The sequence below is a fragment of the Bos taurus genome, chromosome 5 (genome assembly GCF_002263795.3).
Source record: "Bos taurus isolate L1 Dominette 01449 registration number 42190680 breed Hereford chromosome 5, ARS-UCD2.0, whole genome shotgun sequence".
In the NCBI taxonomy this organism is placed as follows: domain Eukaryota; kingdom Metazoa; phylum Chordata; class Mammalia; order Artiodactyla; family Bovidae; genus Bos; species Bos taurus.
Window position 1 is genome coordinate 64,454,476 of NC_037332.1, and position 23,485 is coordinate 64,477,960.

The following is a 23,485-nucleotide window of genomic DNA, read 5'->3' on the forward strand; positions in this document are numbered from 1 at the left end:
CTGAATTGTCTAGATAGAGTTTTAAACCAAGTCATTTTATTAAGACTCCTTCTTTGTGCAGCTTTGAACCAATTTGTATAGGTTTACACAGGAAATTAACTACTCCGAGTTTTAATATAATTTGGTCTTTCGATCAGATAAAGAAACACTGTATTAACTGCTGGCTTTGTGAGAAACCGTAATCTTCATCAGAATTTGGGATGCACGCTAGTATGTAACATATTAATTTTTCATTCTGAAAATTCTGCAGACCCCTCAGATTCTGAGATATGTCCTCTTCCTTCTCAAAACACAAATAGACAAACAAACATCACCAAGGAGATGATAACATTCACAGAGGGAATGCCACATGAAATAAAATCCTTTGGAAGATGACTCCAGTTCTATTGTTCCCCAACCATAGGCAACTGGGATGGACCCAAAGAAATAATGCGTGCAGGAAGGAGAAAAAAATAGGGCAGTGTAAATAATCCAGCTCTGGATGGATGAAAGTTTTATAGTGGCCGATCACAATCTCTTCTTAGCATGTATGAAACAAGAGACTGCAGCAGGGGCTGCGGCTGGAATCCAATCTTCCAGTGGAAACACTCACTTCAATCCTAGGTGGTTCATGTTCCTCATCACTTAAATATGAACCTGTTCCAACTAAGTCCTGAGGACATTTTTCATGATCCTACCTACAAGAGTCTATAATATTATTTATGAAAACACAGACTCATCCAGCAACAGATACAGGAACTTTTGTATGATCCTATAAAATACATGCCCTGGACAAAGAAATTCTTGGAGATCTGTTTCATTAACATTGAGAGAATGAGGAAGTTAAATGGGAACATGGGAGATTGTTCTCCAGTATTTTAGATTGTTCTGTTTAAGTGAAAATTCATGATGATATTGTATGATTATTCAAAGTGTGAAAGTGTTAGTTGCTCAGTCATGTCCAACTCTGCAACCCCATGGACTGTAGCCTGGCAGGCTTCTCTGTCCATGGAGTTCTCCAGGCAAGAATTTTGGAGTGGGTAGCTAGTATCTTCTCCAGGGGATCTTCCCTACCCTGAAATCAAACCTGGGTCTCCTGCATTGTAGGCAGATTCTTTAACTTTTGAGCCATCAGGGAAGCCCCATGATTATTTAAAAAAAAAAATTTCAAAGTCCCCTGGAGTTATTTTCATCTATAACTATATTCTCAATAATTTATACAATTCTGAAAATTAACAGAACTTTAAGATTTTTCCCTAAAGGATGTTGACCTCATTTTACCCAACACATTTACTTCTGTGTTTAATGTGAAATTGAATATACTTCTTACAGTACATTATGTAAACATCAATGAAAAATAATATGTTTTGAAACACTAGCTTCCAAGGCCCCCTAGGCCAGGAAGAGGGTGAGTGTCACTCACCTTCTTTTACTGACTACCTTACATTTGTACAATGCTTTGTTATTACAGATTCTTTGTTTACTCATTTTAAAAAGTGACCTAGTCATATTTAATCTACAAAAAACTCTATAGGGTAAATATCATTTCCATTTTATCAAGGAAGAAACTGAGACTCACAGGAGATATATTTCTTGTTCAAGGTCAAGTCTTACAGTGTCAGCAGGGCTGGAATCAGCTCAGTGCCAGATGGCAAAGGAGACCTTTAGAGCTGACTATAGCTCAGCTGCCTTGTGACCACACACATCCAATAGGACTTTCCTTGGATGGTGAAGACTCTGCTTATTTTTTCAGGCTTGTTAACTGAAATTCAGTGTAAATCTAAACGACTGAGAAAAAACGTGAAGCAGCATGCAGATCAGGCCATCCATGAAGACAGTGAAGGACGTGACCTGCGACAAGTGACCTCGACAACTAAGTCATGCAGGGTAATGATGGGCCACGGTGTTGGTCAGAACCAGTGGCTGCTGAGCTTCCAGGATGTCGTGACATGGGCGGGGGGCTTTCAGACGAGGGCCACAGCCACAACCAGGATTTCATTTCAAGTGTGTGTCAAGTGGATTTCTTCTTTGCTTTTTATTTATTTATTTTAAATATTTATATATTTATTTGGCTGTGCCAAGTCTTAGTTGTGGCAAACAAGATCTTTAGTTGCACCACATGGGATCTAGTTCCCTTACTAGGAAATGAACCCGGGGGTTCAATTCAATGCCTGTGTTGGGGGCATGGAGTCTTAGCCACTGGCCCACCAGGAAAGTCCCTCTTCTTTGCTTTTTAATCAAAAGAGTAATATATGATTCCATGTAAAAATTCAAAAGATAACAAAAGCCATTCCCTTCTCCAGGGGATCTTCCCAACCCAGGGATCAAACCTGGGTCTCCTGCTTTGCAGGCAGACTCTTGAGCCACCAGGGAAGCCTATATAAACATGGATGAAGTAAAATAAGTGCAAGTTCCCCATCTCCTTGACTCCATTCCTCTCCTGCTTCCCCGAGTTTGCCAGTGGGAATGGCTTGGGATATAAAGAGGATTTTTTAAAGCCACATTTTGATGACATTTTTTCCTTGTCATTGAGAAGGGAGGCTCAGACCAGAAAGGATGTGGATTCAATAGAGGCTTGTGGATTAGTCCTCATGGGGTAAGACAGGGTGAATACACATCTGTGGATCAATAAGGAAAGGCCATTCCCACCGAGGTCACAAATTACTCAAGAAATCCTTTCAGGATTTCAGACAAAACAGAGGAACAGCATGTTGGATGCTTGGCCAAACATATGATGATGGTGCACAGGACTTTTGGAAAAATTTTAACTTTCCATTAGTTGAAAAACGAGTAATCTATGATCAGTCAAGTCATACCTTTCTCAATATTATATGGCTGATGAAAATGTCATCCATGTTTAGTTTTGCAACTATGTTCTGTTGTATTCATTTCAGAAAAAATAATTTTATGTTAAAAGTACAGATGACCCTTAAACAACATGAGGGTGATTACGGGTATCCACTCTCAAGCAGTTGAAAATCCACATGTTATTTCACATGCTAGCCCTCCAGTAACCTCAGTTCTGCGTCCGTGAATTCAAAAACCAACCACAGATTCTGTAGTGCAGCAGAACATGTTTAACAAAAGAAATTCATGCATAAGTGGACCCACATAGTTCAAACCCTGTGTTGTTCAAGGGTCGGCTATATTGCTTTGCCACAGTGCTTTGTCAATAATACTTTGGTAAAGGAAGCAACGAGTTGACACAATTAGTCTCATCTCACAAAAGATGCTAATCAGAGGGAAAGAGGTGTTTGGGGTCTGAATTGTCCAGATTGATGACTCACTACTTAAGGGGTTGGTAACATTTCTATAAAGGACCAGATATTTTAGGCCTTGGCCACACGGTCTCTGTGAGAACCATTCAACTCCGCCATTGTAGTGCAAAAGCAGTATAGACAATACACTGAAAAGCGAGTGTAGTTCTGTTGAAATAAATTTATAAAACCAGGTGGATTTAGTCCATGGGCTACAGTTGGTTGATCCCTGTTCCACATAACTACACTTAGGTGGAGTCTCCATTTTATATGTGGGAAGCTGTTCTTAGTTATGATTAAACTTTGAATTTTCAGTAATTTTATGAATTGTCTTGATAGGCTTCATATCCAGATTATTATTTCTTCATAAGAAATACATGAAAGGAATATTTTGCTATCCATGTTTTGTAGATAGGAAAATTAGCCACGTGGGACAAATTTAGTGAAATGTGATATAGCTTGTCCAATGGCCCAGAGAAAGCAAGTACACATTATAACAGAGTGCATGCACAGTTTCTGCCGTATTTAGGGCTTTTTTCAACAGTTTCTGCTAGTGGTTTACTCTAGATGAATGCATATATGAGAAACATGCCTTATAACCACCTTCCCTAACACCTTTTATTTTTTTGCCAGTGTAGGAGAAAACTGAACTCACCCCAGATCAACAGAATCTTCTTCATTATATTATGGATTCATATAGCAAGCAGAGGATGCCTCAGGAAATAACAAATAAATTTGTATGTACAATATCTGAAAATTATGTGTTTGAAGTTAATATTTTCTCGAGCTTTGACTACCTTGGAGGTCAAATTTATATATGAATATGTTACTTTAAAATGATTAGGGCTTAGAATTAAAGTTATACTTTAAACTTTTTGCTACATTAAACAAAGAATAAGTCTCATATTTAGCTTGGTAATAGCATTTGTTCTCCAAAGATCTGAAAATATGAGTTGGGTCTTAAATTTTATCATATAAATATGATTCTGTAGTCTAATAATTTTATGTTGATTTCTCTGATCTGCTTATTGTTTGCTTTTTTTCCTTAAAATTTAGTTAAAAGAAGAATTCAGCGCAGAAGAAAATTTTATCATTTTAACTGAAATGGCTACCAGTCATGTACAGGTTCTTGTAGAATTCACAAAAAAACTTCCAGGTATCTTTGCACATACTTATTTCTCTACTATACTGTACAGTATTCTTGTGACATTGAAAGGCAGGTGTCTGTTTATCATCGAATGGGAGTCATCTCACATCTGCTCTAAATTCATGTGTCTACTACAGACATGAAATATTAGGGCCAGATCATGTTCCACTCATCAGCAAGTCATTTATAATAATTCACCAAATGACAGATTAAAAATTGAAACTTTGCAGAATTGTTATTCGTCCATTTATTCATCCAATAAGCATTTCTGATACCTGCTCTATACTAAGTGAAAGTTGCTCAGTCATGTCTGACTCTGTGTCTCAACTGCTATCTCAGATGGTAAAGAATCTGGTTGCAATTTGGGAGACCCAGGTATGATCCTTGGGTTGGGAAGATTCCCTGGAAAAGGGAATGGCTACGCACTCCAGTTTTCTTGCCTAGAGAATTCCATGGATAAAGGAGCCCCGCGGGCTACAGTCCATGGGGTCACAAAGAGTCAGACACGACTGAGCAGCTAAGACGTTCCCTTTCACTATAATAAGTACCTAACAATTACCTTCAAGTAGAGTAACTAAAGGCTAAAAAAAATTTTAATGTATACAAAGCACTGTTTGAAGAGAGAGAAAGTGGTTCCTAATTGTACCTGAGAAAGACTAGGAGGCTTCAGAAAGAATCTTATTGATTTGGGTATAAAACAAAAAAGGAGTTTTCCTGGTGATAGGAAAGAAGGGGCATTCCAAGTTGAGAGATCTGCTTGTGAAAATGTAATGAAGCATGAACAAGAATAGAATTATTAGAGATGGGAGAGAAGATTCAGTGTATCTATGGTGGGCTCCTTGGTTTGACATAAGGCAGATTGGTACCAGACTGATGAGGACATAACTAAAGGATTTAATTCTTATCCCCTGGATGGTAAGGGGTTTTGGTGGCTTTATTTATTTATTTTTGAAGTACAACATGATGAAGTTTATGTTACAGAGATATGACTTTATTGGGTTTGTATAAGATGGATTTGAAAAGGGAAGCATTGCAGGTAGTCAGAATCAGTTAGTATGCCTACTGCACCAATCTAGGTAAAGGGCTTGAAATAAAGCAATGCAGAGGAAATGAAGAGAGACTCAAAAATTGATAGGGCTTGATGAACAGTTGTATGTGGAGGATGAGGGAGAGGGACTTATCCATAATCATTTAGATTGTGTGTGCATGCTCAATCGTGTCTGACTCTTTGTGATCCCATGGACTGTAGCCCACCAGGCTCCACAGTCCATGGAATTTTCCAGGCAAGAAGTGGATTGCCATTCCCTTCTCCAGCTGATTTTCCCAACCCATGGATTTAACCTTCGTCTCCTGAGTCTCCTGCATTGGCAGGCAGCCACCTTGGAAGCCCCATTTAGATGGTGCCAGTGCGTTAACTGGAATTCAAGATTCTTACCTCCCAAAGTTACACCCCTCCCCAGCCCCCATTTTCCAGCTGCATTATCAATGCTAAGTCAATAGATTTAAGTTGTTTCAGTGTTTTTAAAATATGTTAGTGCATTGGACGGAGAAGGCAATGGCACCCCACTCCAGGACTCTTGCCTGGAAAATCCCATTGGCGGAGCAGCCTGGTAGGCTGCAGTCCATGGGGTTGCTAGAAGTCGGACAGGACTGAGCAGCTTCACTTTCACTTTTCACTTCCATGCATTGGAGAAAGAAATGGCAACCCACTCCAGTGTTCTTGCCTGGAGAATCCCAGGGATGGGGGAGCCTGGTGGGCTGCCATCTATGGGGTCGCACAGAGTCGGACATGACTGAAGCGACTTAGCAGCAACAGAAGCAGTACATTAGAAACCCATGGTCTAGTAGAGTATATACCTTGTATAGTAGCACAACACTGTAATATTGTTATAGAAGGTAACTTCTGATGTAGGATTTTAATTAGACATTTAATTTGCTTTCTTCTGCTAGCATTATGCTATTATTTTATTAAATGTGTCATAGATAGACATAAACTTATGTAAAAGTCATAAAACGTTGGGAGAAAGTTCTTATCATTGAAACATTAATATATCTCATTCCTTTATTAACAATGAAAGAGAAACTTAATTTGTTGTATGCTAATTTAGCTAAAGCAATCTTGATCAAAACCAAGATTGTACAAGAGTGGAAACTAGGTCAGGGGTAGAACTAGGAAAGGGAGAATGTGATGTTCTTGGTTGCTTATGGGAAAAGGTTTTTCAGTTCAAATGGTCAGTTGGTATTGAACCAAGGAATAACTGAAGAAAAGAAAGAATCTTATTTACAAGAAGGTGGCTTATCTGAAAGCAGTGGCAAGAATCTTATACACCTCTTCATTTCCAATGCCTAACATAGTTCCCGAGGGAGAGAAACAATTAATGCATGTTTAATTAATGCATGTTTTATGAATAAAGTAGAAGGAAAAAAATTTAAATACAGCAGGAAATTAAAGGCAAGAAAATCTTGAGAAACTAAGAATATTGATTAACAATAACTTTAGAAATGACAACATTATTATGTATAATAATAATAGGGATATAATACCAGTATGAAAGGGTATTTTGTGAAAGACGCAGCAAGAGTCTTTCAGCACTTTGAGCATAACCTGTGCCAGGCACTATCCAGGGTGCTGGAGACTCAGCAAGGCTCCTGCCCTCAGAGGAGCTCTTAGGGTCTTTAAGGTAGTGACTTTTGTTTTTTTTTAAGAGACAGAAAAGACAAATTCTTAGAACAGGGGAAGGTTATTCATTACCAGTAGGAAAAGAGATGGTTACAGCAGAGCTGCTACTTACAGAGGTTCTGAGACTTGGCCTGATCAGGCATTTGTGACACTGAGATGGAAATGAGACTTCGGGCCTGATTTAAGTTTCTGGGTTATATTTTAGGAAGAGAAACAAAGGGGCATAGCTTCTAAAAGTGTGATTCAGAATCTTGGGTAGGAGGTAGACAGGGAATATAATTTGAAAAAGCTTATTCTTTACTCTCACAATCTGATTTTATACTTGGTTAAAATACAAATTATGGAAAAGGACTTAAATGTTTGCTTATCAATGGGGGGATGAATTTAAAAGATTAATGGACTTTGATAAAAAAAATTCCTACCTTTCCAAACCTCCTTAAAAATCATACCTCGTAGATCTGGGCCATCTCAGAAGGCAGGCTCAGCAGGCAGGCAAAGAAGGAATCTTTGACTCCATTTTTTAAAGTTTTAGATGGAAAAACTCTGAATAAATTGGTGTCCATTGTAAGTAATTCAATCACCTGACTCAAACAACGCAGAAATATATGGAGCAGAAAGTTAGGGTTAGAAAGTCCCCTCTTCACCCACCTGTATCATCTTTATTCTAGTCCACCATTAACAGAAGTCTGGTTTGATTTCTTTCACATATTTTTATCTCTACAAATGTACACACATGTAGGTTTTTTAACGTTTATGAGATCATAAAATATATATTTCTTTGGGAGTATTTTTTTTAAGCATCTGTGATTTTCCCATGTCCATATGTGTAAATCAGTCTCATGCTTTTAAGAACTGCATAGTATTCTATTGTAATAATAATAGTTAACATTATTTAAGTACTTACTGTATGTCAAAAACTGTACTAAGTTATTTAATGCAATTGTTTCATTAATACTTCTGCCAATCCTAAGAAGCAGGTACTTTTATAATCCCCATTTTGGAGATGAAGAAAGTGAGGCATTAAGATTATGTTTTCTAATACCACAAAGATAGCAAGTGTCAGAGACAGAATTTTATTCCAGGCAACCTGATTTTAGAGACCTTATTTTATACTGTCCTCCATACTGTAATATTTTATACTGATTTACCATAATTTATTTAGGTAATCACCATTAACGGACTCTTGCTATGTTTTCAGTTCTTCAATTCATTCATTTATTCATTAAGCAAGTATTTTTGAATGCCTGTCATCAATGTAGTGACTTTTAATTCTTGGCATTACTCTCTTCTCTGAATTCTGTTGCTCTTTAATGCTTTTCCAGGGCATTTAGACTCTGATGGCATTAGTTTATTTCTATCTGTGTTCATGTGTCCATGTGTGTCTGTGTATTAATACATATATGTACATGAGTTTGTGTTTGTTTCCCATTCATTCATTTAGTCATTATAAAATTATTTAGCAAATAATTCTTGGATACAAGTTATATGTCAGGCACTTGGAACAGAAATGAATGAAACAGGCAAAGTTTCTGTCTTCAAAGTTTATACTCTAGGAGAGTGACAGACAATTAACAAATAATCCAGTAATCCTATAGTATCATGTCAGACAGTGTTAAGTTCTATGAATGAAAATAAAGAAGGTAGGGGCTAGTGAGTGCTGGGAAGTACTATTTTAGGTAGGGTCACCTTGAAGCAGAGACCTGCCTACAGTGAGGGAGTGAGGCATGGGGATAGTCGGAGAAAGGCAAACACCCTGAAGCAAAATTAGACTTGTGGGCTCACAGCAGAGCCAGGAGTCAGTGTGGCTGGAGCACAATGACTGAAGAGGAGGTGATGAAGGAGAAAAGGAGGTCAAAGAGGCTGCTGGGGACTGTAGCCTATAAGTCTGCATAAGGACTTTGGATTTTCCGGGCAGCATTATATTTCTTCAGGTCATCAGTTCTTTCCCATATTTCTCTTATTTTCCCTACCCTGCATGTGCAGTGCTGAGCTCAGAGCAGACACCTCAACATGGCCCTGATTGTGTTTTTGGCAAGGAGGGTAGAATGCCGCTTCTTCACATAGATTAAAGACTCATGAGTTGGTCAAATATTCACTTAAGCCTCTGAGTACATGTAAAATGTTTTCTGGCTTGTGGATACTTCCATTCTACAGAGTCAACCCTCCCTGACCCTTTCTGATGTGACTAAAATAATGGTTCAAAGACAATATGCTTTGTCTCCAGTATTTCATCTGAATCAGCCTGTGTCTTCCATAGTATACAAGTATATATATTTGGTGTAGACATGATATCCTTTTTTGCCCAATTCATTGACCAAATCCTGCTCAATGAATATAAAAGTCAGCTTCTATTTGGGGAATACAACAGATACTTATTAACTCGATTTGGCTACTCAGTCTTAAAACAATTACAAAGTCACTTTATGGAAATGTTCTATCAGTGGGGATGGTGAAATATTGTTATACAACATTCAACTTTTTGATACCTATTTGATTACCATCTTCATTCAGGATTTCAGACATTGGACCATGAAGATCAGATTGCTTTGCTGAAAGGGTCTGCAGTTGAAGCGATGTTTCTCCGTTCAGCTGAGATTTTCAGTAAGAAACTTCCAGCTGGACATACTGACCTACTGGAAGAAAGAATTCGAAAGAGTGGTAAGTAACTTGGTTAATGGTAAGAAGCGTTTGTTCCTGCAAGTAAGAATTTGAATATGCCATGAAGGCAGGCCTCTTGCCTGTCCTATGTAATTTATGCCCATTGTGACTAGCATGGAAAATGACTCAAAAAAGAAAAGATGCAATTTAAATAGATGCAAATGTTGTGACTTGGTTCAAAAATTCTTGTTGTAATAGCAAAATACCAAAAATACTCTTTTCACTGTATTAAGATGAAGGACCAAAGGAGAACATTTTTTAAATATTGGAAAATTAGTCTGATTTTTAAAATACCATAAAGGAGTGGGGATTATTCAGTCTAGAAAAAGATCCATTTATTCAGAAACTTCAGCTATGAATGACTATGTGTCAAGCTATTTATCTCAGTTCAAAGCCAAATAAGAAATAATACCAATAGCAACATTTATACATCACTTATTGGGTTTCAGACACTGTTCTAAATACTTTATATACTAGTTCCTCAAATCCTCATAAAAATCCTTTAAGTACTATTATTCTTCCCATTTTATAGATGAAAAAACTAAGACAGAGAGTGGTTAAATAATTTTTTCAGAGATAGACAGGAAGCCTGACTTCAGAAGCCACATGTCCTAGCCACTATACTTCACTGCCTCTCAGATAAAATGAAATAATGAATGAAAAACACAGTTTAACTTACTGTGGAGTAATACTGTGATGGGGAGGGTATGGAAATGAGGGTATGTCCTCGGGGAACTCACAGACTAGTGGAAAAGTAAGGTGTCCAAGCCAGTGATTCCAAAGGAGTGTAAGAGAGACTGTAAGGAATATGTATGTAAAATGAAGATGAAGCCTAAAGATGTGCCTCCCTTCTGCCAAATCTTCCTGGTGAGTCAGAAAAGGCATGTAAAATTACAGTTGAACCATGGAGGATGGTTATGAACTTGTCAAGCCACAAAAGCCTGAAAAAGGCATTCCAAGAGATATAGCCTTTACAATATAATAATATAGAAATTGCAGGTACAAAGATATGGAGAAATGAGAGAGCATCCATGTATAGGACTGACATATACCTTGATATTGCTGCAAGACAATATTTTTGGAGCTGAAAATGCAGTGAATGCTAGATTATTAAGGATGTTGAATGCCACAAAAGTAGCTTTAGTTCTTATGTAATTGGGATTCTTTGTAATATTCTGAACAGATACGATATGACCATAAAAGTACTACACAAAGATCTTTATTGTGAAGGAAGGTTTGGAGGAATTAAGACAAGTAGCAGGTCTCTGTAAAGAGACCAATGTAATAACTAGGTGAGAAGACATGAGGGTCTTACAGACTAACAACATGTAGTGATCAAAAAGAAAAGACCTTACTTGATAACATAAGTTACAGAACTTGTAATACTGCAAATTTGAGAAAAGTTCAAGAATAAAGTTTTCTAGAACAGTCTGTATAAAGAAACATGCATGCCTCTGGCTCATAAGATACTTTACCCAAACAGCAACCACATATCATGACAATAGAAACCACCCAAATTCATGTGCTGCTTCATATTTTTAATCTATAGTGATGCTTCCATTTATTAATATTTATGAATTTGCTTCCCCTAGTGGATTTTCAGAACATTGCCTTTTCCCCACACCATATAAAAACCTGATCTTGCAAGATGACCTTTCAGAATAACTTTATTTTTATGCAAATATAACACATTCTTATTTCTATTGTATGTTTAATTCCAGAATAACATTTCAAAGTTACCCTGTTTAAGCCTACAGAGCTCTTTAGAGAATATAATGTAAAATTTCTTTTCCTGTTCTTCAAATTCATACTCTTTTGTTTGCTATTATTAAATCCCATTACATCCACCAAGATACTGTCTCCTGAGATACATTTACTTAGTGAGGATTACAGTGTTTATTTATGTTAATTGAGGCTTCAGAATATATTTCTGACACAACCTGTGGCTGAGTTGTTTTTTTCATAATTCTAGTGCATCAGTTTTTTATTCCTAATGTGGTATTATGCAAAATTCATTTGTAACCTGGAATTTTTAATAAAAATAGGAATAATCATATGATACCATAAAATATGATAGAACTGAAAAGGGCTTGCCGACACTAATTAGTTTACATTTTTACATTAAGGAAATTAGCAATACCTTCTCACAGACTTAACAACTTGTTCTGTTATGTTCACTTCAAATTGAAATAACCTGTGAAAACTATAGTGTTTTTTTGGCCTTTTTTGATTACCCACAACAGACATAAGTGAAATATTCAATTCAGTAAGTGTTTATTAAGATGACAATATACCTTGTGATTTTGCAATGGTTTGCTTTTACAAGCATCATCTTCTTAGTATTTCCAATGGCCTCTAAAGGTGAGGGCTATGTTCCTATTTTATAATTGGGGAAAGGCTTACATGGGCTGGGTGACCTGCCCAGGGTCATACAGCTAATCAGCAGACTATCAGGAGATGAACACAGGTGTTCTACTCAAAGCCCAGCACTATTTCTGTACATTGTACCTGTCACTTGCTAAGATCTAATATTTGCCCAGCTACTAGCTGGTAGGGAATATAAAGACCCAGTAAGACATGGTTCTTCCCCTTTGGTTGACTGAAGAAGGCACAAGAAGCAACTATCAATCTGAAATTGCATTTAAGCAAATAATAGAATGAATAGAGACAGTGAGGTCAGAGGAAAGAGAGATGCTTATTAGAATGATGGAGTTGTTGTAGTATAGTAAAGCATACCGTATATAGTATATGTTTTCTGCTTTTTAAATATATATGATTTTGCTGCTTTAACTTACACAAAATGAAAATTGTTATAAACGCTAAATTCTCTAATGAAGCAGATTTAAACTGTCAGTTCATAGACTGTTTGTTCATAGACCTTTGAAAGAAAGGTTGGAAATGTACAGAGACAAATGACAGAATATTTATAAGAAAGTTTCAATTCTTAAATTTTAGAAATCTTACAACTTCTCATGTTGCTTTTCAAAGTGGTCACATGATAATTTTGGCATGGGACAAATTTGGGGGTCAAATTATAGGAAGAAACCTCTTCAAAATAAGAGATAGAATTAAAGTAACACAAGTGTCAGTATTTCCATTGCCCCTCAGCAGTATTCCCCAAGCCTGTTTTACTTGTCCAGTTTGGGACATTATGTATTTATTTATGCGTTTGTCTCTTCCATCAATCTGTGAACCGCTTGAGAACTGTTCCCAGCACTAACACAGTGCCCGGCACAGACAAGGTGCACAAAAATTGGTGAATTTGGTTGAGATGAATCCGAAATTTGACAGTCCAAACCCTGGCAACTCTTAAGCACCATTATCCTAAGATAAATTTTAGCCACTCAGACTACTGGAAAGTATTAAATATCTTAAATATTTTAATCAAGGCAACAGTATGGCAAAAATGACTCACTGAGTGGAGGTTAGCAATTGAAACAGAGGCCAAGGTCCAATCTCTTAGCACCGCAAGAATATTTCCATTGTCTGAATGGCATCCTTTCTCCTAGTACATCTCACGGCTATGTAACCTTCATTGCTAGGAACAAACAAAACATAATATTGCATAATTTAACAAGCATTTATTAATCTCCTACTGTGTCTCCAGTAGGATGCTAGTTACTAAGGACACAGATATGAATAAGAAACATCTTTATTGGTCAGGCAGTGTGCCAAGCACTGGGGATAGAGCAGTTGACTCCTGTTCTTATAAAATGTAGATGGTATTTCACACTCTAATGGGAGGGAGAGATTTGAATTGTGAGAGGTGCAATAGAATTGAACATAGAGGAGGAAACAACTAATTCTGCTTCAACATGACAGGAAAAGCTCCACCGAAAAAGCAAAATTTGAACTTGGCCTTGAAACATGAGTAGGGTGTCCTAGCCAAATGAGGATGCCTTGTATATGTGCATTTGTGTTTGGTACACACACACATACCTCTGCTTTATTTTTGCCCCCAATTAAAACTAGGAAGTTAATTAGGAAATAAAGACATTTACATTTAAAGTAACTTTAAAGAGCATAGTGTTAATTCTATCACATGGTTATTCTCTCAGAGAATATTTATCATTGGAAAAATAATTGATCAATCACAGACTTTTTTAAGGAAAACAAAAAACAGAGAAGCAGAAACAGTGATTTTTTTTTTTTACAACTAACATTTTCATGGTAGGCTTTGTGATTAAATTAGAAAATAGCCCCCTCTTGTGACCAAAAATCAACTAATTGGACTTAGAACAAGTTTCTGGAGGAGGAGGAAGCAGGAAAACAAGAAAAGACTGCCCCTTCAGGATGATGCTGTTGTTACATTGCTTATGTTAGAAATTGCTGGCTCAGAAATACTTAAAGCATCTCTTTGTTTACGCTGGCATGATTAATTCTGATTATCCACTCTAATTCCAAAAGCAACTTTATATTTATCTATCCTGTAGGAAAATAATTTTTTAAACTCTTCTATTATTTATTTTCTACATTTTCTCTATGTTCACTGTTGGTCTTTACAATGAACATTTACAAGATGAACATTTTTAATAAACATTTTAACCTGTTCCCCCCCCCCCCCAAATTACCAGTTGCAATTAGATAGCTAATGGTATCATCTTTGGAAGGTGAAAGGGATTTGGGAAAACAAAATAAGAAATTAGGTAGTCAAAGATGATTTCATAAATATTTTCAAATCAGTTACCTGCTTCCCTGGTAGCTCAGTTTGTAAGAATCTGCCTGCAATGCAGGAGATGGGGGTTCAGTCCCTGGGTTGGGAAGATCCCCTGGAGAAGGAAATGGCAACCCACTCCAGTATTCTTGCCTGGAGAATCCCATGGACCGAGGAGCCTGGCAGGCTATAGTCCAAGGGATCACAAGAGTCGGACACAACTTAGCAACTAAACCACCACCAACCTTATCTCCAAACCTTTATGTATTTTTTAAAATAATGACAGTCGTGAGTTATTTTAGGTAACTGCAGCTGATGAGTATAGTACTCAAATATAGAAGACTGCCATTTCTCAAAAGTGAAAAAGAGTGGCCTTATTAACAAATACAGATCTTAGCTTGGCTTTAATACCTAGAAAAATACTGAGGCAAATCACTGATCAGCCAGTTTGTATTCATCTCTAGCAAACTGCAAAATGCAAAAACAAAACAGAGGAGAGGGTGAGATCTATGGAAAGAGTAACATGGAAACTTACATTACCATATGTAAAATAGATAGCCAACAGGAATTTGCTGTATGGCTCAGGAAACTCAAACAGGGCACTGTAAAAAAAAAAAAAAAAATACAGCTTTGTAAATACAGAAGTACATGAGCTTAATCAAAGATTAAGATGGAATGGATGTATTGACCCAATTTCCTGAATAATGACAATAATAGTTCTTATTATGTTTATTTGCTCTAACATTTATGAGGGTTTAACATTTACTGAGAGTTTACCATGAGCCAGACAGGATGCTGCATCTGAGCTGGTGGCTCAGATGGTAAAGAATTTGCCTGCAATGCAGGAGATCTGGATTCTATCCCTAGGTAAGGAAGATTCCCTGGAGGAAGTAATGGCAACCCACTCCAGTGTTCTTGCCTGGAGAATTCCATGGACAGAGGAGCCTGGAGGGCTACAGTCTGTGGGGTTGCAAAGAGTCGGACACTACTGAACGACTAACATTTTCACTTTCACTATACTAAGTACCTAACAATTACCTTCAAGTAGAGTGACTAAAGGCTAGGCATGGTGCTAAGAACTCTACATATTTTATCTCATTTAATACTATTGTTACAATTCACATTTCACAGATGAGGAAACTGAGGCCTAAAGAGTTTAAGTAGTGTGCCCAAGATCAAGTCATAGGTCAGCTTTTAGACTCAGACTTACTACCTCTTTAACTACTATGCCTGTTGGCAACCAGGACTAGTAGTCCCAGCCTACATACTCCAGCCGTCTGAATTTTAAGTTGTACTAGCTTGATCATGCGGAGAAGGCAATGGTACCCCACTCTAGTACTCCTGCCTGGAAAGTCCCATGGAGGGAGGAGCCTGGTAGGCTGCAGTCCATGGGGTCACTAAGAGTCGGGCACGCCTGAGCGACTTCACTTCCACTTTTCACTTTCATGCATTGGAGAAGGAAATGGCAACCCACTCCAGTGTTCTTGCCTGGAGAATCCTAGGGACGGGGGAGCCTGGTGGGCTGCCGTCTATGTGGTCACACAGAGTCGGACACGACTGAAATGACTTAGCAGCAGCAGCAGCAGCTTGATCATGGGCATTCACTTCAATCTGTAATAGCTGGATAGAGGGAAGTCTTCCACACGATGTCATCCCCAAGTTGTTCAACAAAGACACTACTGTTAAGAGAGCCCACTGGGGTCGATTAAGCATTGAAGGGGAGAAAAGTGCTATTTTGATTAAAAGAGAGAAAGGCCAGGGATTCTGTTTGAGAAGATTCTTCAGATTCATCTAAAGATGAGGATTCAGACTTTCTAAGCCTGTGAAATGTACTATTAGATGATAATTATACTCTTTTTAGCATTTGGAATCCAATTTTACTTGATATGTTTTCAACTAAGCTCTCAGGCTTTAGGTCTAGTTTGGGATGAAATAGAGTTGTCTATTGTGAACCAATTCTGGGAAACTCGGTCTCATCTTAATTCATCCATAAGTCACAACCCAACCTTTCTTTTTTTTACTTTCTGCACAATTCCCTAATCAAAGCTTTTCTGGAGTGGGGCTAAGCACAGAACAGGCACCAAACTAATCGCTTTTGAATGACTGAAGGAAATGGCACAAAGGAATCTTAAATTATGAAGAGGAGTAAGTTATAAAGGAGGAGGAGGGTATTGCAAGCAGAGAAAATAACATGTATAAAACTGAGCAATAAGAATTGTTTAGGGAACTCCAAGTGCCTGAACACGGCTGGAGTAAAGGCTGTGTGATAGAAAGACGGTACCCCTTAGTCACAACTAAGAGCCAGGACTCTGGGGCCTACTAGCTTTGGTTTGAACCCTGGTTCCACTTTTCACCAGCTATGTGTCTTTGGTCAAGTTATGTAACCTCTCTGTGCCCATGGGCACAGGTGTGAGAAAGATTAAATGAGTCCCAGTGCAAGAAGTGCTTAGAACAGCACCTAATACATAGTGAGTACTCAAATGTTAACTCCTATTGCTATCATGTGGGTGAGTAGTCGGTGGTGGGAAAGGCCGGGGACAGGGCCTAGAGTTTCCTATGTAAAAAGGAAGGCATTTATGCCAAAACCATGGAGAGTTTTTGGAGGTTTGAAAGAATTGGGGAGACATGGTGTGGTTTGAATTTTAGAAGGGTGATTCTGGGATGGATTGAAAGGGACCACACTAAAAACAGGAAGACCAGTGAGGAGGCAGGTGGAATAATCCAGATGAAAACAATTAAAAACTTAAACTAAGTCAACCAGGTGCCAAGTGAGAGTTAGCTGGTCAAATCCAGAGGACTCAGCACTGGACTGAGTTAGAGGGAGGCTGAATCTTGGTTACCAGGTGGAGACAATTGGGTGGGTGAGGATACCAGTCACTAAGGATGGGAACATCAGGAAAGAAGTGGATTTGGAGGAAGATGGGGAATTTAGTTCTGTACATGGTGTCTTTGCTTTTGGACATGCTGAGTTTGAAGAGAAAAGCCAAGTACCATTGCCTGGTAGGCAGTGGATAAACAGTTTGATACTTCAGAGAGAGATTGGAACTCTGTTAAGAACCTGCTGCTGCTGCTGCTAAGTCGCTTCAGTCGTGTCCGATTCTGTGTGACCCCATAGACGGCAGCCCACCAGGCTCCCCCGTCCCTGGGATTCTCCAGGCAAGAACACTGTAGTGGGTTGCCACTTCCTTCTCCAATACATCAAAGGGAAAACGGAAAGTGAAGTCGCTCAGTTATGTCCGACTCTGCGACCCCATGGACTGCAGCCTACCAGGCTCCTCCATCCATGGGATTCTCCAAGCAAGAACACTGGAGTGGGGTGCCATTGCCTTCTCCGGTAAAGAACTCTAGCTACTGTATTAAGTAGAGTTTATACTTCCGGACTAAAGAACAATAATTTTTCTTTGGTTAATATGCTGTCTATGTCTTGATTATTAGATAGTGATATTTAAAAGATTAACTAAGCCCCATCTAGAACATGGTGAAGTTCAGAGATTCTTTTGGTAATTCAAGAATATTATCATTTATTGTCACATATTGTGACTAAAACAAAGGCACAGTCAAGATCAAAGATAAATCATTGATTAGTTTATATTTTAAGGATTTCGTTAACTGATCTTTTTTGCAGTGCCTCACCTTTAACTCAGATATTTATATATAGTCATTATTTAAATGTATGTATGTGGGTATAAATATTGTCTGTGTGTGTTTGTAGTTTTACACTTTTCAGTCATTCAAAAATTTTATTATGCCTCTGCAATTTTTCAACTTTCCCCCATAGGTATCTCTGATGAATATATAACACCTATGTTTAGCTTTTATAAAAGTGTTGCTGAATTGAAAATGACTCAAGAAGAGTATGCTCTGCTTACAGCTATTGTTATCCTCTCTCCAGGTAATTTCAATGTTATATCTTTATTTTTATTCCATTTTTCGGTTTTCCTCTCAAGTTTAGTAGGAATGTTAAGGAAAATCTTGGATAAAAAACATAAAGAGAAATTAAAATGGCCTATAATTCCATCACTCAGATTGAACCATTGTTAACATTTCAGTGTAGTTCTCAGCCTTTTTCTGAACATCATGCTCATTCATTTAATAATTGCATTTTAACGCCTTTATACACTAAACATGTTTCCAGACATTGCGGGATATAGCAGCAAAGAAACAGGAAGGATGTAGTTTATATCCTAGCAGAGTGAGAAAGACAATGAATAAAGAAACAAACAAAAAGAAGTTTCAGGATGTGGTAATACTACAAAAAAATTAAGATGTCATATAAGGAAAGAAATTGGCAGCAAAATGCTGTTATAATCAGTAGTCAGGGAAGGCTCATCTAAAGAGTTGAAATTTGAGCAGGACATAAATAAAACTATATACTTTTTTAACATAATAAAGAATATACTGTCTTTATACTTTTTCCATGTCATTAAAAATCATACTGGTAGAATTTTGTTGCAATATGTACATCATGTTGTATGATGTATAATCATTTACTTAGTTGTTACCATGTTTGGATATTCAAGATGTTTCCAGATTTGTCATTACTGTTTTTTTTAAACAATATTGAAATGAATCTCTGTACATAAAATTTGTCTATATTTTTTGATTAATTATTTGGGAATAAGTAATGTCATGTTCCTGATTTGTAAAGCTTAATTACAGTGTTAGCCTGAAACCATTTTAATATATGATACTCTGGCAGATGCTATTAATAGTTGTTACTTTGTTTTACCATGAGAAATTATAATTTTAGAAAGAATGACCCAGAAATTCCACTCCTCAGAATATACTCACCACAAATGACACTTATATCTATTCTTGGGGTTACCTTTTGGGTGCATTTGTCACCAAGTCCAAGCTCGTACTGCTCCCCACATGGTGGTCCGAAAAATCAAGAGATGAGTTGTTAGGATAAGGAATAGCAACTTTATCTGGAAAGCCAGCAGACTAGGATGGTGGACTAGTGTTCCAAAGAACCATCTCACCCAAGTTAGAACTCAGGCTTCTTTTATAATAAAATTGGAGCAGGTGTTGTTGGTTGCTGCAAACTTCTTGGTGCTGGAATCCTTTGTTCTTGCAGCTGTCCAGGTAGGTCTGGTTATAATCTTCCTATAAACCTCCAACAAGACAAATGTTATTCTCTGTTCTGCAACATTTTATCTCTAAATGAATGGAAAAGTGTCTTACTTTTAAAGGTCAGAGCCTTGAGAATGGGTTATTCTGTATATTTCAGGCTCCAGGCAACATTCTATTACAAAGTGCAGAGTTAAAATGACTAAGCATAGGTAACAGAGTACACAGTTTAAAACCAAAGGAGTAGTGTGCAGTCTTTCCTGAACACATTGATTGGAGGGAGAATTTAGGCAGGCCTCTGGGGGGCAGTTGGAGAAGGAAATGGCAACCCACTCCAGTGTTCTTGCCTGGAGAATCCCAGGGATGGGGGAGCCTGGTGGGCTGCCGTCTACGGGGTTGCACTGAGTCGGACACGACTGAAGCGACTTAGCAGCAGCAGCAGCAGCAGCAGCTGGGGGACAGTAAAGGTTTTATAGCTTGATCTAATTGTGATTACAGGAGTATATATACATGTGTGTAAAAATTCATCAATGTGAATACTTTGCCCATTTTAAGTGTACAGTATTTGTAAGTTACAGTTCAAAAAAAGTTAACCTTGCTGTAATTATGCCAAATTTTTACTTTTCCACTTTTTTTTGTCATTTTATTTTGAACTTGAAAAACAGATAGACAATACATAAAGGACAGAGAGGCAGTAGAGAAGCTTCAGGAACCACTGCTTGATGTGCTACAAAAGTTATGTAAGATTCATCAGCCTGAGAATCCTCAACATTTTGCCTGTCTTCTGGGTCGCCTGACTGAGTTGAGGACATTCAACCATCACCACGCAGACATGCTTATGTCATGGAGAGTGAATGACCACAAGTTTACCCCACTTCTCTGTGAAATCTGGGATGTGCAGTGATGAGCACTGCAGAGGCAGGGTCCAGCTCTTCATTTTCCTGATATAAATCTGATACATAACTTTCTTTTATTGCATTTGTACCTGGCTTCATGCCAGAATTTTCCTCTATATTTATGCGGTAGTTATATAACCCTAACTGTAAATATGGGGCTAGGTTGAAATACTCTCTATATTGTATTTTACAAAGCTTCAGGGAATTTTTCATTCAAATTGGCATGCCCTGTTTGCCAAATTAAATTAATCATTACTGTAAGTCTGTTGAAATAGGGAAAACTCTCATTTTGCTCTTCATCTTACCTTATTGCATATATTTTATTAAAGAGTTGTGTTCAATTTGGGCAATAAACCGAACATAATGGCAACAGGCTTTTCTTTGGGAACAAAATTTGAAAAATATGCAAACTTATTTCTTTAAATGATGAATGGCATCCTATTGAGTCTGAGGGGGTAATTTCCACAAAGATAAACTCTTACAACATAAATAGCGCTTTTCTCATCCCCGGAGGTCCTGGTGAATATTCATTCATTTGTGATAGCCCTTTGATAATTTCTTATTCGTCAAAGTTCACAGAGCATAGCGTATAGAAGAGTTAATGATTCTCACATAAAATATTCCCTCAAGCAAATTCTTTCCCTACTTAGGATCCTGAGGTGGCATTTACAAATTCAAGTATGCAGATAACTCCAGTGATGGGACATTCCCTTTTCTCTCATAAAAGTGCTCTCTATTGGCTTTATGCATGTAATTACTCATTTTTCATTTATTTGTTTGTTTTGCTTTTGGAAAACACTCCTTCAGCTGGGTGCGCAGCTGTGTATACTTCCCCTAAAGCAGGAATTAGTTCATTTCCTTCCTTCATTGTTATATTGTTGCATTCTTATCCCCACCATCCTTCAGTAAATATAATAAAACACCTTCTGTAAGTAATGGGTTTACATGTCCCTTAACTCCTGAAATCAGCCAAATTGGAGCTTGCTTAGCAGCAAAGAGTTTTTCATTTTAAAATATTAAGGCAATCCTGAAGTTCTAACAAAGGCTAGTCAGTAGAAAAGGAGTGAGTTGGGGCTAACATTAGTTGAATTCCATTTGTTTCAACAAGAAAAAAGACTTGAGTCCCCACTAAGTAAAATCTTTATGCTAATCTCCATGGGAGATATAAAGATGATGAAGACCCAGTAACTGCCTGGAGGGGCTTAAAAGAAAAGCAGAGGAAAGTGCTGTGGGCTTACCTGGGAAAATCTCATGGGGGAGGTCCTGAAGAATAGTCAGGACTTCATGGGTCAGGGTAAGAAAGGAGAGGATTCAAGGTGAACACAGTGGCAGGAACCAAAGAAGGGGAGGTGGGGGAGTTGTACAGATGTTTAAGGACCAGGAGGAATGTGGGCCAGAGAGGGAGGGGCACAGTGCCTTTGTAAGCCTCAGTTTCACCTCTGCAAAATAAAGCTCTCAGTACCCACCATCAAAAGGGATTGAGCTGATGAATGAAGAGTAAATGGGAAGTTGCAGACTCACCAGGGAAGTGGGTGGTGAGGAAAGGACATTTAAGACAGAGAAGTAAATTTCTGGATGCCTGAAGGAGAAGGGTCAGTTTGGGGAACTGAGTGTTTTGGTGTTTCCAGATCCTAAGGCATCTGGGGGAAAGCAAGTGGTGGGAACTGAGCTGGAGCTGAGGGTGTCCTATAGATAGAGATAGAAGTTAATCTCTTAGGTCTGGACTTACTCAGGTGGTTAAGACCTTGTAATAGCAAGTATTATAACTTGTCCCCAGTTCCTGACATGGAGATTCTAAAACTCTTGGCATTTCCTGAGTGATAGGAGGATCTTTATTATTCATAACAAGATCCTTTCATCCTTACCTGAGTTAATGCTAATAAGGTGACTCTTGGTGGGCCTCTAGACGCTTTAGGGTGGAGGATGGTTACCAGAGGAACCAACCACGTGATTAGAGGGTTAGAATTCAGTCCCATTCCTTGAACTCTGGGGAAGGGAGAGGAACATTGAGATCAATGTCAGTTGCCAATGGCCAGTGATTTAATCATTCATGCCTATGTAATGGAAATTCCAATTTAAAAAACCCACTAAATGATAGTATTTGGAGAGCTTCTGGGCTGGTGAACACATTGAGGTGCAGAAGGGTGATGTGCCAGAGAGTGTTTAAGCTCCACACCCTCCTCCATTTACCCTTTGTCTCTTTCATTTGACTCTTCCTGAGATGTAGCCTTTATAATACACTGGTAATAGTAAGTGAACTGCTTTCCTGAGTTCTGTGAGCCAAACCAGCAAATTAACAAACCTAAAGAGGGAATCACCTATACATATCTTATTTCCACATACGGGCACATTTTGAGGTTCCTAGACAGCATATTAAAAAGCAGAGACATCACTTTGCCACCAAAGATTTGATGCTTTCAAATTGTGGTGCTGGAGAAGACTCTTGAGAGTCTCTTGGACAACAAGAAGATTAAACCAGTCAATCCTAAAGGAAATGAGCCCTGAATATTTATTGGAAGGACTGATGCTGAAGCTGAAGCTCCAATACTTTGGCCACCTGATGTGAAGAGCTGACTCACTGGAAAAGACCCTGATATTGGGAAAGATTTAAAGCAGAAGAAGGGGATGACAGAGGATGAGATGGTTGGATGGCATCACTGACTCAATGGACATGAGTTTGAGCAAACTCTGGGACATACTGAAGGCCAGGGAAGCCTGGAGTGCTGAAGTCCATGGGGTCACAAAGAGTCGGACATGACTGAGTGACTGAACAACAACTAAGGTTCCAGGTGGATATGAATTTTGGAGGGGAGGCTATTTGACTCTATATAAATATAACATTTTAGTATTGATCATAACTGTTATAAAATTTTATATTATTGAATTACAGATAATATTTGTTAGTGTAAATCAATAACATCCCTTTAAGATTGAACTTAGTCTTGTTTTTAATATTGGCTCTCAACAGATCATCTGCTGAATGAGTAGTTTAATTAACTGAGTGAATCAAGCTATCTGTAGCCCCCAAATTCCATCCAGTAGTTCACACAAGGCAGAATCCACGGATTGATAGCTAATGTCAAAGCATTAAAAACAACAGCAGAAAATACAAAATGGAGAACAAAACCACTAATAAATCAATCA

The 23,485-nt window shown here is 38.0% G+C and overlaps 1 protein-coding gene and 1 long non-coding RNA gene across 5 annotated transcripts in view; one reads left to right on the forward strand and one right to left on the reverse strand.

Moving 5' to 3' along the window:
* Positions 1-23,276, forward strand: part of NR1H4 (nuclear receptor subfamily 1 group H member 4) — an 81,291-nt gene extending 58,015 nt beyond the window's left edge. For 3 of the 4 annotated variants that reach the window (XM_005206662.5, XM_005206663.5, XM_005206661.5), the window contains 6 exons: positions 1,733-1,866; positions 3,875-3,973; positions 4,293-4,392; positions 9,575-9,721; positions 18,154-18,267; positions 20,111-23,276. In XM_005206662.5, the coding sequence (XP_005206719.1) occupies positions 1,733-1,866; positions 3,875-3,973; positions 4,293-4,392; positions 9,575-9,721; positions 18,154-18,267; positions 20,111-20,349 (833 nt within the window). In that variant the 3' untranslated portion in view covers positions 20,350-23,276. 4 annotated transcript variants of the gene reach the window in all.
* On the reverse strand, positions 9,608-14,979 carry LOC132345305 (uncharacterized). Its single transcript, XR_009494552.1, has 3 exons — positions 14,911-14,979; positions 13,137-13,259; positions 9,608-9,696 (listed from the first exon to the last, which is right to left on the reverse strand). It is a non-coding gene; the product is annotated as an uncharacterized lncRNA (long non-coding RNA).
* Positions 23,277-23,485: the final 209 nt, after the last annotated feature.